Source organism: Neoarius graeffei, chromosome 2, assembly GCF_027579695.1.
Source record: "Neoarius graeffei isolate fNeoGra1 chromosome 2, fNeoGra1.pri, whole genome shotgun sequence".
Classification (NCBI taxonomy): Eukaryota; Metazoa; Chordata; class Actinopteri; order Siluriformes; family Ariidae; genus Neoarius; species Neoarius graeffei.
The window spans coordinates 104,232,883-104,247,233 of record NC_083570.1 but is presented as its reverse complement, the minus strand read 5'-3'; the positions used below and the strand labels follow the sequence as shown (position 1 = coordinate 104,247,233).

Sequence of the window (14,351 nt, the reverse complement as noted above, 5' to 3'; positions counted from 1 at the left end):
AACCCATTCTTGTCTAATGTAGGATTCTAGTTGCTCAACTGTCTTAGGTCTTTTTTGTCGTATCTTCCGTTTTATGATGCACCAAATGTTTTCTATGGGTGAAAGATCTGGACTGCAGGCTGGCCCGTTCAGTACCCGGACCCTTCTTCTACGCAGCCATGATGCTGTAATTGATGCAGTATATGGTTTGGCATTGTCATGTTGGAAAATGCAAGGTCTTCCCTGAAAGAGACGTCGTCTGGATGGGAGCATATGTTGCTCTAGAACCTGGATATACCTTTCAGCATTGATGGTGTCTTTCCAGATGTGTAAGCTGCCCATGCCACACACACTAATGCAACCCCATACCATCAGAGATGCAGGCTTCTGAACTGAGTGCTGATAACAACTTGGGTCGTCCTTCTCCTCTTTAGTCCGAATGACACGGCGTCCCTGATTTCCATAAAGAATTTCAAATTTTGATTCATCTGACCACAGAACAGTTTTCCACTTTGCCACAGTCCATTTTAAATGAGCCTTGGCCCAGAGAAGACGTCTGCGCTTCTGGATCATGTTTAGATACGGCTTCTTCTTTGAACTATAGAGTTTTAGCTGGCAACGGCGGATGGCACGGTGAATTGTGTTCACAGATGATGTTCTCTGGAAATATTCCTGAGCCCATTTTGTGATTTCCAATACAGAAGCATGCCTGTATGTGATGCAGTGCCGTCTAAGGGCCCGAAGATCACGGGCACCCAGTATGGTTTCCCGGCCTTGATCCTTACGCACAGAGATTCTTCCAGATTCTCTGAATCTTTTGATGATATTATGCACTGTAGATGATGATATGTTCAAACTCTTTGCAATTTTACACTGCCGAACTCCTTTCTGATATTGCTCCACTCTTTGTCGGCGCAGAATTAGGGTGATTGGTGATCCTCTTCCCATCTTTACTTCTGAGAGCCGCTGCTACTCCAAGATGCTCTTTTTATACCCAGTCATGTTAATGACCTATTGCCAATTGACCTAATGAGTTGCAATTTGGTCCTCCAGCTGTTCCTTTTTTGTACCTTTAACTTTTCCATCCTCTTATTGCCCCTGTCCCAACTTTTTTGAGATGTGTTGCTATCATGAAATTTCAAATGAGCCAATATTTGGCATGAAATTTCAAAATGTCTCACTTTCGACATTTGATATGTTGTCTATGTTCTATTGTGAATACAATATCAGTTTTTGAGATTTGTAAATTATTGCATTCCATTTTTATTTACAATTTGTACTTTGTCCCAACTTTTTTGGAATCGGGGTTGTACATTAAATATGACTATATAAGACTTTAAACAGACTTTAAATATGTTAATCCTCTTAATCTTTTTTTTTTCAGCAAAACGTCAGGTTAGACTCATGTTTTAACCTCAGACACTCAATATTACATTATTAGACATGACTCCCTGTCACAGACTTTTGTCTGTTATATTTTCTGGAGGCCTTTATTACATCAAAGTAATGTCCCGGTTTCTTATCTTTATAAGCACTACCAGTGAATCTGATTTCCAACTTCATCTTTCTTCTTATTTGACAAGACAAAAATAAGCAGCTTGGGACAGTGCACTAAATTGAACTAACTGTCTCTCTCTCTCAGGCTTTAGAATGATGGAAATGTTTGGGCTGGTGGAGCATTTGTACAGCAATGTGGCGGGCGTTTCCATGGAGCCAGGAACCTTTAACAGCTTTAGTAGCTATAGACTTGCCAGCGATGCCCTACTGGCACAACCGACCCGGTGCGTGCACACACATGCATGCACGCGCACACACACACTATCATTATGAGGACTTTGCATTGACATAATTGTAAATGTAGCGAATTAATGCGATGGTCCACGTAAACCGAACCTGTGTCTCAAATAATATCTCAGTAAAACCTGTTTTTATTTAAAAAAAGACAGACAGACAGAACGAACAGTATAACCTGTGGGGACAAGCCACATGTCCCACAAGATGAAAACCCTTAGATAATCCTGTCCCTGTCGGGACATTTGATCCCTAACAAAACATAAACAAATCATACATCAAATGCTCTTATGATATTCTGGGCTCAGTCGACAGTCTATAATGTTTATTTAGGCTTTTCATTGTCTTCTGTTCTCTGCACAATTACAAAGCTCGACACATCTCAGTGCTCCATTTAACATTTCCTTCTCACTTTGATGTGGAGATGGTGTTACATCCTGTACAGTCACACCAACACACAACACTGCTTGTTAGTATGCTCCAACACCCCCCCCCCCCCCCCACACACACACACATGTATTCTGAGGACATCACAGCTGACAGACAGACAGAAAATTGGCAGATCGATAGACATAGATAGATAGGCAGGTAGACACACAGAGCTCAGATCAGCAGATAGATAGATAGATAGATAGATAGATAGATAGATAGATAGATAGATAGATAGATAGATAGATAGATAGATAGATAGATAGGAAAGCAGACAGACAGATTGGCAGAAAGAAAGAAAGAAAGAAAGAAAGAAAGAAAGAAAGAAATGGGGTGGGGTTTTTACAGTATACTGAACCCCTGTGCTTCCGTTTTGATTCCAGGTCCATCCACCCTGAGGGTCTGCCGTCTGATTATACAATCGCCATGGTGTTCCGCTTGCTGCCCCAAACCCCTAAGGAACCGTTTGCATTATGGGAAATTCTCAACAGAGGAAATGAACCCTTAGTGGGTGTCATCCTAGACAGTGAGTAGTGTGTGTGTGTGTGTATCATGTTATTAAGTTTTCCCTTGTGTTCCATTTCTTTCCGATCTGTGTACAGATGCAGGGAAAACACTGACATTCTTCAATAACGACTATAAGGGGAATTTTCAGACTGTCACATTTGAGGGTCCTGAGATTAAGAAACTCTTCTATGGCAGTTTCCATAAGGTAAGAACTCACAAACTCCAACACGCTTAGTCTATCAAACTTTCAAAAACAGTGAAACACATATAGCTTCAGGTATGCAGAGCTGATTTGTGCTGTTCTGGGCAACATTTTACTCAAATTCAACACTGATCCAGTTTATGCTGAACTTTTTAAAGCACAACCAAAAAATGAGCCCATGCAGAATGAGCTAGCCTTGTTCTCAAACTCATCTATATGACGTCTCACCACTTCAGCCTCATGGTAAAAGCACTTATCATTCATACAGAGTGACTAACTTAGCAGAGAGTGAAGTGCAAAATACTGATCATCTAGTTTTTCATTAGTGTCTCACCTTAGATATTGACCTTCTCCTCACACTTCAGTAAACTGCTGTGGCTCATTCAGTAGCTCCAGTGAAGCTAATGTGGTGGGTAGAGTGTGTAGTTGCTGGAGTGAGGACTGTAAGTCTGACATGTTGAGTGTGTTAGACAAATGAAATAAAGGCTATCAGGGTGATAATCTCATCTCATTATCTCTGGCTGCTTTATCCTGTTCTACAGGGTCGCAGGCAAGCTGGAGCCTATCCCAGCTGACTACGGGCGAAAGGCGGGGTACACCCTGGACAAGTCGCCAGGTCATCACAGGGCTGACACATAGACACAGACAACCATTCACATTCACACCTACGGTCAATTTAGAGTCACCAGTTAACCTAACCTGCATGTCTTTGGACTGTGGGGGAAACCGGAGTACCCGGAGGAAACCCACATAGACACGGGGAGAACATGCAAACTCCGCACAAAAAGGCCCTCGCTGGCCACGGGGCTCGAACCCGGACCTTCTTGCTGTGAGGCGACAGCACTAACCACTACACCACCGTGCCACCCAGGGTGATAATATTTTATAATAAAATTATCATGTTTTGTCATTAACTGTGTCTTTATTTTAATAAATTGTGTATTTATTTTAACAAATAAGACCATTTGGTGGGTAGTAGTAATTAAATTACATGGCATTGCATTTAGCAGACACTCTTCTCTAGAACAACAACAGGGTACATGACACACTGCTCCTGGAGGACAGAGTGTTAAGACCCTTGCTCAAGGGCCCAACAACAGCAGCATGTTAGTGCTGTGGCTTGAACCCATGACCATCATATCAATAACCCAGAGCTTTAAACTTTGAGCCACCACTGCCCCTACTAAGTCAGTTAGAAGGAATAAAATGAAAAAAATGTGTGTGTGTATACCTGACAATTGAAGACTCAGCTCTTTTTGTGCCTTCAACATTCTGTAGCCTCCTCCTTACAATATTATCTATACAAAGCATATTGTATACTATTGTTGAGCCTGCGGAAGAGGGAAGTGGGGAGAGAGGGGGGAGAGGGAGGAACATATAGGTACCTTTTTGGCCCTAAAATATACACATAGTTTCCTTGAGGTCCAGTAATGAGCCCTAAGGGGTACATTAGTGTAAACTGTACCTTGGGGATTGAGTCAGAGTGCTTACTTCCTAGCGGTATTCCCCAGGCAATGGCTTAAACAATGACCCTGGGTTACGATATCATCGAGAGCATGGCGGCGAACCATCAGGCCTAGTCCTGCTAGGTTACCCCTGCTCCTGACAAGTTCAACCATGGTGGGACAGATCCCAGGGGAGCTGCTGCTGGCCAATAGCACATACACTGCCCCAACCACCCTGGGGGCAGTATGACAAGTGTCTGTGGAGTTGTGCGGAAGGCCAGCGACCCACCATGTAAAAAAAAACACTGCAATGAAACCTCGACAAAAAAGGAATTCAAACAGGACTGACCTCAATGGATCACTGACCCAGGACTGAATGGACCTACGAAAGAAACCTAGAGGAAATGCGATGTGGATTGCAACATGGAATATACTGTCTATGAGGAAAGATGGCTCAGCACACCTGGTAGCCAATGAACTGTCTAGACTGAACATTATAATTGCAAGTCTCACTGAGGTGCGCTGGCCAGGATTAGGCACCTGCACAGCCAATGACTTCACTTTCCTATGGTTAAGAAGAAGAAGAAGAAGAAAAATCTGAAGCAGTGAACACATGCACACACACCCAGAGCAGTGGGCAGCCACACTAGAGTGCCCAGGGAGCAGTCAGGGGTTAAGTACCTTGCTCAAGGGCACTTCAGCCCAAGGCCGCCCCACGTTAACCTAACTGCATGTCTTTGGACTGTGGGGGAAACCGGAGCACCTGGAGGAAACCCACGCAGACACAGGGAGAACATGCAAACTTCACACAGAAAGGCCCCCACCAGTCGCTGGGTTCAAACCAAGAACTTTCTTGCTGTGAGGCGACCGTGCTAACCACTACACCACCGTGCCACCCATGAGAGGACGGCTTACATTGCCAAGGCATGGCACTTGCCCTGGCCCCTTCAGCTCACTGTGCTCTCATCTTCTGGAAACCAGTGAGCAACAGGGTACTCCTTGCCTGCTAAACTCTTAGAATCATCTCTGGGAAATCCACAACACCTACAGCTAACGTTAAGGCCCAGGATGGCTCTGACCTGGATACCCCAGAACAACAGCTGGAGTGATAGCAGGAGCACTTCATGAACCTCCTTAACCACCCCCCACCACTATCCCCAGAGCTGGAAGTGGGCATTCGACTCTGTGGATAGGCCAGCTCTGTGGAGAATCTTAAAGACCCTGGGGTTTCCTACAAAACTTCTGGACCTGCTGTCACTTCTCTACTCAGACACTGTCTCCTGCGTGTGGGTCAACAGCCAGATGTCTGCCACCTTCAACATCATTAGTAGTGTCAGACAGGGTTGTGTCCTGGCTCCAACCATATTTAACACAGCCATAGACTATGTGATGGGTAGAACTGTGGCCCAAAGTCCATGTGGCATTACCTATGGACAGATTAACATCACTGACCTGGATTATGCCAATGATGTGGCCATCCTGGCTGAGCTCATACAGACTCTCCAGGTGGCCCTCCAAAACATGGATATCGAAACACAGCCACTCAGCTTGATGATCAGCTGGCAAAAGACCAAGGTCCAGAGCCTAAGTGACTTTGAGCCTCCCCCAGCATGCCCGGTGATCAAGGGCCATACAGTGGAAGTAGTGGACAGGTTCTGCTATCTTGGTAGCACAATTACCTCAGATTGTAGGAGTACAGTGGACATTCAGACCTGAATTGGGTGTACTGCAGCAGCCATGGCCAGTCTACAGAATATCTGGTCAGACAAACACCTCTCAACCAGCACCAAGTTAAAGCTCTACAACAGCCTGGTCCAACCAATCCTACTGTATGGAGCCAAGTGCTGGACCCTGACAGAGACACAGAAATGGCACCTTGATGCCTTCGACAACAAGTGTATACGTAGGATTTTTGGTCTCTGCTGGCAAGACTTTGTCTCAAACATCACCCTGCATCAGCATGCCAACCAACCACCTGTCACTAGCAAAATTCTGGCAGCCTGTCTCTGCATATGTGGTCACCTAGCCAGACTGTCACCACCACTGGAATCAGCCAGGCTACTTCTAGAACCAGCCTCTGAATGGAAGAGACCCAGGGGCAGACCCTGGAGTAAGTGGACCAACCAGCTGTCTGCTGATCTGAGGGACCTGAGTCTCAACCTGACATCAGCCTGGGAGGCGGCCCAGAACAGGACAGACTGGAGAACCTTGTGCCGAGGCACCACGCTCCTGCAGGAGCAAGTGTACTAGTGAGAGTGAGTGAGTGAGTGAGTAAGTACCTTGGGGGACAGAAATGGACTCCTACTGTACCCCTATTTACTCTTTGGAGCTTTGGATCACATGTCAAAAATACTTTGAGTTGAAATTTTAAAATATTTGATTTAGAGTAATATTTTAACACATTGCAGTTGTAAGAAGTCCAATTTTCTTTGATTCCATGGTGACTACAAGGAGGAAGGTACATTTTTTGACCATCTAATAGACAGAAAGAAACACACAACCAAAGCTTGTGAGAATTTTCTCATACTTGGAAGTAAATTCATCAACCAGAATATTTTTGTTTTTGGTTTCATGGTCATAAAACCAGAACTAGTTAGACATAAACCCCTTTAGTGCTTATAAATTAAAATACATGTCTGCACAACCTGATTAAAGAAACACCCTGTAACAGAGACGGAATCGATGTATGTGTAAAAGGAACAGCCGGAATGGCGGGACAGGGGTGAGACATTTTTGACATTGATGTTCTTCTTTCCGGGGCCAGCGTGAATTTACAGTGGTGCTTGAACGTTTGTGAACCCTTTAGAATTTTCTATATTTCTGCATAAATATAACCTAAAACATCAGATTTTCACACAAGTCCTAAAAGTAGATGAAGAGAACCCAGTTAAACAAATGAGACAAAAATATTATACTTGGTCATTTATTTATTGAGGAAAATGATCCAATATTACATATCTGTGAGTGGCAAAAGTATGTGAACCTCTAGGATTAGCAGTTAATTTGAAGGTGAAATTAGAGTCAGGTGTTTTCAATCAATGGGATGACAATCAGGTGTGAGTGGGCACCCTGTTTTATTTAAAGAACAGGGATTTATCAAAGTCTGACCTCCACAACACATGTTTGTAGAAGTGTATCATGGCACGAACAAAGGAGATTTCTGATGACCTCAGAAAAAGTGTTGTTGATGCTCATCAGGCTGGAAATGTTTACAAAACCATCTCTAAAGTGTTTGGATTCCACCAACCCACAGTCAGACAGATTGTGTACAAATGGAGGAAATTCAAGACCATTGTTACCCTCCCCAGGAGTGGTCGACCAACAAAGATCACTCCAACAGCAAGGCGTGTAATATTTGGCGAGGTCACAAAGGACCCCAGGGTAACTTCTAAGCAACTGAAGGCCTCTCTCACATTGGCTAATGTTAATGTTCATGAGTCCACCATCAGGAAAACACTGAACAACAATGGTGTGCATGGCAAGGTTGCAAGGAGAAAGCCACTGCTCTCCAAAAAGAACCTTGCTGCTCGTCTGCAGTTTGCTAAAGATCACGTGGACAAGCCAGAAGGCTATTGGAAAAAAAAAATGTTTTGTGGATGGATGAGACCAAAATAGAACTTTCTGGTTTAAATGTGAAGTGTTATGTCTAGAGAAAGGAGAACACTGCATTCCAGCATAAGAACCGTATTCCATCTGTGAAACATGGTGGTGGTAGTATCATGGTTTGGGCCTGTTTTGCTGCATCTGGGCCAGGACTGTGTGCCATCATTGATGGAATAATGAATTCTGAATTATACCAGCGGATTCTAAAGGAAAATGTCAGGACATCTGTCCATGAACTGAATCTCAAGAGAAGGTGGGTCATGCAGCAAGACAATGACCCTAAGCACCAGTGGCGGCTGGTAGTCGTTCAAACAGGGGAGGCTGGTCGGTTACAGTATTTCCAGATTTTAAAAGAAAAAAAGAAAAAACACATCAATTTTGCCCATACTCTTGCCTCTGATCTGGCTGATTGTTGGCAGAGTCACAAACTGTGAAATAACAGGTTATTTTGGCCCATTAGCCTACTGTCCAATATACATGATGGTGGTGTTGGGGGGTATATTTTAACATTTTATATTTTAAAATTGTGGCATGTGGCATGTTGTTTAAAAATTGATCATTATTGAAAGCAGCTCTTTGTCAGGAACCTCAGCAGTAACAGCAGAGTGTTCTGGAATAGGCACAAGCACTGACCTTGGGGAGCCAAACATAGAGCTGGGTGCCACACATTTCATTCAATGACACTTTCCCTATATTTTACTTATTTTGACTGAGAAATGTTTTATTGACAATTTTGATAACCCTTCACTTTTAATCCAGGTCTGTAGTGTGAAATGTTCTCAGCTGTGTTTTTGTTTAAAAATGTTTTCCAAATTGTAGCTGTGTTTAATTCATATCCAGAAAAATACATATTCCAATATAATATACTCAGCATAAACATTTTAAATAGATTCTATATTTTTGGTCCATCCATGACATATTACTAAAGTAGCCTATTTACTGTTGTTGATGTGGGTCACTTGCTGTTAGCCAATTCACTTTCTCGTACCAGGAGAGCTGAAAGGAACGAGTATTATTCCCTACCTTTTTCACCAAGTCAATTTGAGGCGTTGGTCTACCCTGCTCTTTAATTTTAATTTTTTCCTCGAAAGGAAGACTGGCAAATGGCATCGCCAAAATTAACTCAGCAATGCTTGGCATCCGTGCGCAGCTTTCTTGCTAGCTGACTAGCCCCCTCAAGTTCAAGTTCAGTCACTCAAATAAACGAAATTTCTGGAACTAAAATAGCAAACTTGACAACACTATATTTACACTTTATTTACAATGAAAATATATACAAACTAAAAAAGCTGGTAGAAACCGTATGTAATGAATGAAATCGAAATGTAAGCTGATCTCTTACAATACACCACACCACTTGCGAATCCGCATGGGACTGAACTGAAATTCACCGCTGCCTGTCTATATTTGAAACGAGCTGTCAATCAAAGAAAATATCCGGCCGCTTTCACCAATCACCAGTCTCCTCGCGGAAACTGCCATGTCCCTCCCACTGTGAGGCTGGGAGTCCGTGGGGCGGGCGTTTTCGCAGTATTTGTCCAATAACCGTCTTGCATTTTGATATTGAAAAGTGCATAGCTCCCAAATGCCATTGAAGTCCACTGAGCCTGGGCTGCATCACATTGTCACGAGGGGGAAAAACTCACGCACACATTAGGCGAACTGGGGAAAGTTATAACGGAATGATTTCGCACTGTAGTTGGGTGGAGCACATATATTTCTATGATTCTGGATCTGAAATAGCAATCTTATAAGGTCCGCTATAACATAAGCCTAGCGCAATTCATCCTACATGATGTTTGTCATTTTTAGAGGAGGCCGAGCCTCCCTCGTTGTCTTAGAGCAATCACCTGTGCTAAGCACACAAGTCATTCTACCAAAGAATGGTTAAAGAAAAATAAAGTTCATGCTTTGGAATGGCCAAGTCAAAGTCCTGACCTTAATCCAATCGAAATGTTGTGGAAGGACCTGAAGCGAGCATTTCATGTGAGGAAACCCACCAACATCCCAGAGTTGAAGCTGCTCTGTATGGAGGAATGGGCTAAAATTCCTCCAAGCCAGTGTGCAGGACTGATCAACAGTTACTGCAAACGATTAGTTGCAGTTATTGCTGCACAAGGGGGTCACAGCAGATACTGAAAGCAAAGGTTCACATACTTTTGCCACTCACAGATATGTAATATTGGATTATTTTCCTCAATAAATAAATGACCAAGTATAATATTTTTGTCTCATTTGTTTAACTGGGTTCTCTTTATCTACTTTTAGGACTTGTGTGAAAATCTGATGACGTTTCAGGTCATATTTACGCAGAAATATAGAAAATTCTAAAGGGTTCACAAACTTTCAAGCACCACTGTGTTGAGGGTCCGTGTGCCTTTCTGTATCAAAACACATCCTACTTCTCTGCACTTTCTCCTCGAACATGATTCTGATCCACAAATATGTTGCTCATATGAGTCTCTCCACTCCTGTCTTCCAGCAAGGGCCTTTCTGTGCGGAGTTTGCATGTTCTCTGCATGGGTTTCCTCCGGGTGCTCCGGTTTCCCCCACAGTCCAAAGACATGCAGGTTAGGTTTACTGGTGACTCTAAATTGACCATAGGTGTGAGTGTGAGTGTGAATGGTTGTCTGTGTCTATGTGTCAGCCCTGTGATGACCTGGCGACTTGTCCAGGGTGTACCCCGCCTTTCGCCCGTAGTCAGCTGGGATAGGCTCCAGCTTGCCTGTGACCCTGTATAACAGGGTAAAGCGGCTAGAGATAATGAGATGAGATGAGATAAATCACCTTAGACACCGACACTCCACTGTGACATCATACCTCTGGTTATGGATCGCTGCCTCGCAGTGTAAAAAACACACACTGCTTTATTTGGTTCAGTGTAAATGACCAAAGCCAGAACACTGAGGTGACTTTTTTATGCCAGTATTACAGAATGTCTGTGTAAAAAGGTCTCTCTCTTGCTCTCTGTCTGTCTGTCTCTCTCTCTGCCTGTCTTTCTCTCTCTGTTGCTCTGTCTCTCTGTCTCTCTGCATGTCTCTCTCTTTCTGTCTCTCTGTTGCTCTCTCTCTCCCTCTCTCTTTCTCTCTCTGTTTCTGTCTCTCTCTCTCTCTCTCTCTCTCTCTCCTGTCTGTCTCTCTCTGTTGCTTTCTCTCTGTTCAGACTGGGACTGTTTTGGCCTCTAGAGGCCGCTGTTATTTCCTTTTCTTGTCATGTTTGTTTTGGCCTCTAGAGGCCGCCACTGTTTCTGTGTTTTATGTTTGTTGTTTTCCATGTGTCCTGTGCCCCGCCTAGTCCTCATTAGTGTCACCTGTGTCCTATTTTAGTTTGTGTATTTATACCCCTGAGTTCAGTCCTCTTGTCACGGAGTCTTTGTGCTGTTATGTTTAGCTCCAGTTACCTCTGTTCCTATTTCCTCGCCTATGTCCTTGTGTTCTTTGTATTTTTGCTTTCTTTTGGACTTTGTGGATTTTGTTTTTGACTTTTGGATCTTCTGAGCGTTTGGATTTTTACCCCTTCTTTTCTGGTTATTGGCTTTTGTATTTACTTTTAACTTTTGGATTTTTTTTTTATTTTTTCCCTTATATCTTCTGAGCGTTTTGGTTTATACTTTTTGGATTTTTGCATGTAGATATTGTAAATAAACCTTTTGATACTCTTTCTACTTCCGCCTCACACCTCTGCATTTGAGTCATCCGCCTGGTGGCCTAGTGGGGGTTTGCTGGATTATCACACCAGCGAACCAGGTTCGAATCCCAGCAAAACCCTAACAGAAAGACTCCATCATGACCGATTCAGCAGAGGCTTCTTCATCTGTCTACCTGGCCAACCTTCAGGGAATGATGGCTGCATTAACACGCCTCAGATCCACTATGGATACTCAGGGATGGACTCTCGCAAGCCAACGTGAGACCCTTGCTCGCCACGAGGTACTGCTTCAGCAGATTGGGAGAACCCTGGCACAGCTGACTTCTCTGCCCCCATTTCTTCCACCTGATTCTGCTCCTGCTCCACCATCCGCTTCAGTGCCTTCTGCCATGCTGCCTTCTTCACCTCATGAACCCAGCCTTCCTGCACCACAGAGGTATGACGGCAAGCACAGTGAGTGTCGAGAGTTCCTTACCCAGTGTCAACTCACCTTTGAGCTTCAGCCTACCACCTACACTATGGATCGCTGCAAGATTGCCTTTGTGATAACCTTATTAGCTGGTAAGGCACGAGCCTGGGCTACTGCTATCTGGCAGAGACAGGGCCAGAGTGCTCTGATTTCCAGCTGTTTACTGAGGAGATGCTGCGTGTCTTCGATCAAGCAGACATCAGTAAAGACGCAGCCAGAAAGCTCATGTCCATCCGGCAAGGGGGAAGCGTCGCAGACTATGCCATCTTGTTCCGGACGCTCGCAGCAGTAAGTGAATGGAACAAGACTGCCCTGGTGTCAGCCTTCCACCATGGTCTGTCTGACCCCATCAAAGACGGTCTGGCTTCTATCAGATGCCCTAGTGACCTCGAAACACTGATCTCACATTCTACTCGTCTGGACAACAGGATGAGAGAACGCCGCCAAGTCCTGAGCCTCCCTGCATCTACCTGGAGCCCGTCTACCTCCTCCAGTCACTGTCCAGAACCCATGCAAGTGGGCCGTACTCGCCTCTCCGCATCTGAGATGGAGCGCAGAAGGAGGGACAAGTGCTGCATCTACTGTGGCAAGCCTGGTCACTTCTGAGCATCATGTCCCGAACTCTCGGGAAAAGGACCGCCCCGTCCAGCCGAGGGAGGGCTGTGACGGGGCCTACCCTCTCTCCCGGACTCCCTGGCCAAGGAATCTACATCCCGGTCTCCATCTCCTGGGGTGAGTCCGTCCACTCTTGTCAAGCTTTGTTAGACTCAGGGGCGGCTGGAAACTTTATGGATATTCACTGTGCCCAAAGTATCAATGTCCCGACTGCGCCTCTTGAAGTCCCACTGTCTGTGTCTGCCCTCGATGGCCAAGCGTTAGGTGATGGAAGAGCCACCCAAGTTACTTCTCCAGTCTTTCTCCAGTCTCAAGGTCACAAGGAAGAAATATCCCTGCACCTGATTCCTTCACCTGAGTTCCCAGTTATTCTAGGTCTCCCTTGGCTTACCCGCCACAACCCTCGTATAGACTGGGTCACTAGCCAGGTTGTGGAGTGGGGTCCTGCTTGCTATGCCTCTTGTCTGCTCTCTAGCTCTCCTGTGGTTCTTGCCGAGCCTCCTGATCTCACCGAGTTATCTCAAGTTCCCAAAGAGTACTGGGATCTTAAGGAAGTTTTCAGCAAGAGCAGGGCCGCCGTTCTTCCTCCGCACCGTGCCTACGACTGTGCCATCGACTTGCTCCCTGGGACTACCCCTCCTCATGGCAGATTGTTTTCCCTCTCTCAGCCAGAACGCAAGGCCATGGAGGAATACCTCAAAGACGCCCTGGTCTCTGGGTTCATTCGACCCTCCACCTCACCCGCTGGTGCCAGCTTCTTCTTTGTCGGCAAGAAGGATGGGGGGCTTCGACCATGTATTGACTACAGGGGCCTGAACAAGATCACTGTGCGCAACCGATATCCCCTTCTGCTGATGTCCACAGCATTCGACCTGCTCCAAGGCGCCACCGTCTTCACCAAGTTGGACCTACGGAATGCATACCACCTCATCCGTATCCGACAGGGAGACGAGTGGAAGACTGCCTTTAACACCCCGTCTGGGCACTACGAATACCAGGTGATGCTCTTCGGACTCACCAATGCACCAGCTGTTTTTCAGGCCCTAATCAATGACGTCTTGAGGGACATGATTAACCTGTATGTTTTTGTCTACCTCGATGACATCCTTATCTTTTCCAAGACCATGCAGGAGCACCGCCACCATGTCCGCCAGGTTCTCCAGAGGCTGCTACAGAACAATCTGTTTGCCAAGGCCCAAAAATGCGAATTTCATGTTCCCGATGTCTCCTTTCTGGGTTTTATTGTACGGACAGGCCAACTCCAAATGGACCCAGCCAAGACCCTGGCCATCCGGGACTGGCCCACTCCCAAGTCCGTCAAAGAGGTTCAGCGGTTCTTAGGATTTGCTAACTTCTACCGCAAATTTATCAGGAACTTTAGTTCTGTAGCAGCACCCATGTCGGACCTCACCAAAGGGACAGGTGGATCTTATGTCTGGTCTCCTCAGGCGGAAAAGGCGTTCAAAGACCTCAAGGACCGCTTCTGCATGGCACCCATTCTGGTCCTCCCGGACACCTCCCAACCATTCATCGTGGAGGTGGACGCCTCAGACAGTGGTGTCGGTGTGGTGCTCTCTCAACGTTCGGAAGGAAAGCTGCACCCCTGCGCATACTTCTCTCACCGCCTGAGTCCTGCAGCGTCCCAGTACGATGTGGGGGATCG

At 45.4% G+C, this 14,351-nt stretch overlaps 1 protein-coding gene across 3 annotated transcripts in view; it reads left to right on the top strand.

The window, feature by feature from the left end:
* The window catches only part of col14a1b (collagen, type XIV, alpha 1b), a 255,917-nt gene that overhangs the window by 177,929 nt on the left and 63,637 nt on the right, over positions 1-14,351 (top strand). For all 3 annotated transcript variants that reach the window (XM_060915314.1, XM_060915311.1, XM_060915312.1), the window contains 3 exons: positions 1,622-1,760; positions 2,583-2,725; positions 2,802-2,911. In XM_060915314.1, coding sequence (XP_060771297.1) covers positions 1,622-1,760; positions 2,583-2,725; positions 2,802-2,911 — 392 coding nt within the window. The remainder of the gene's footprint in view (positions 1-1,621; positions 1,761-2,582; positions 2,726-2,801; positions 2,912-14,351) is intronic.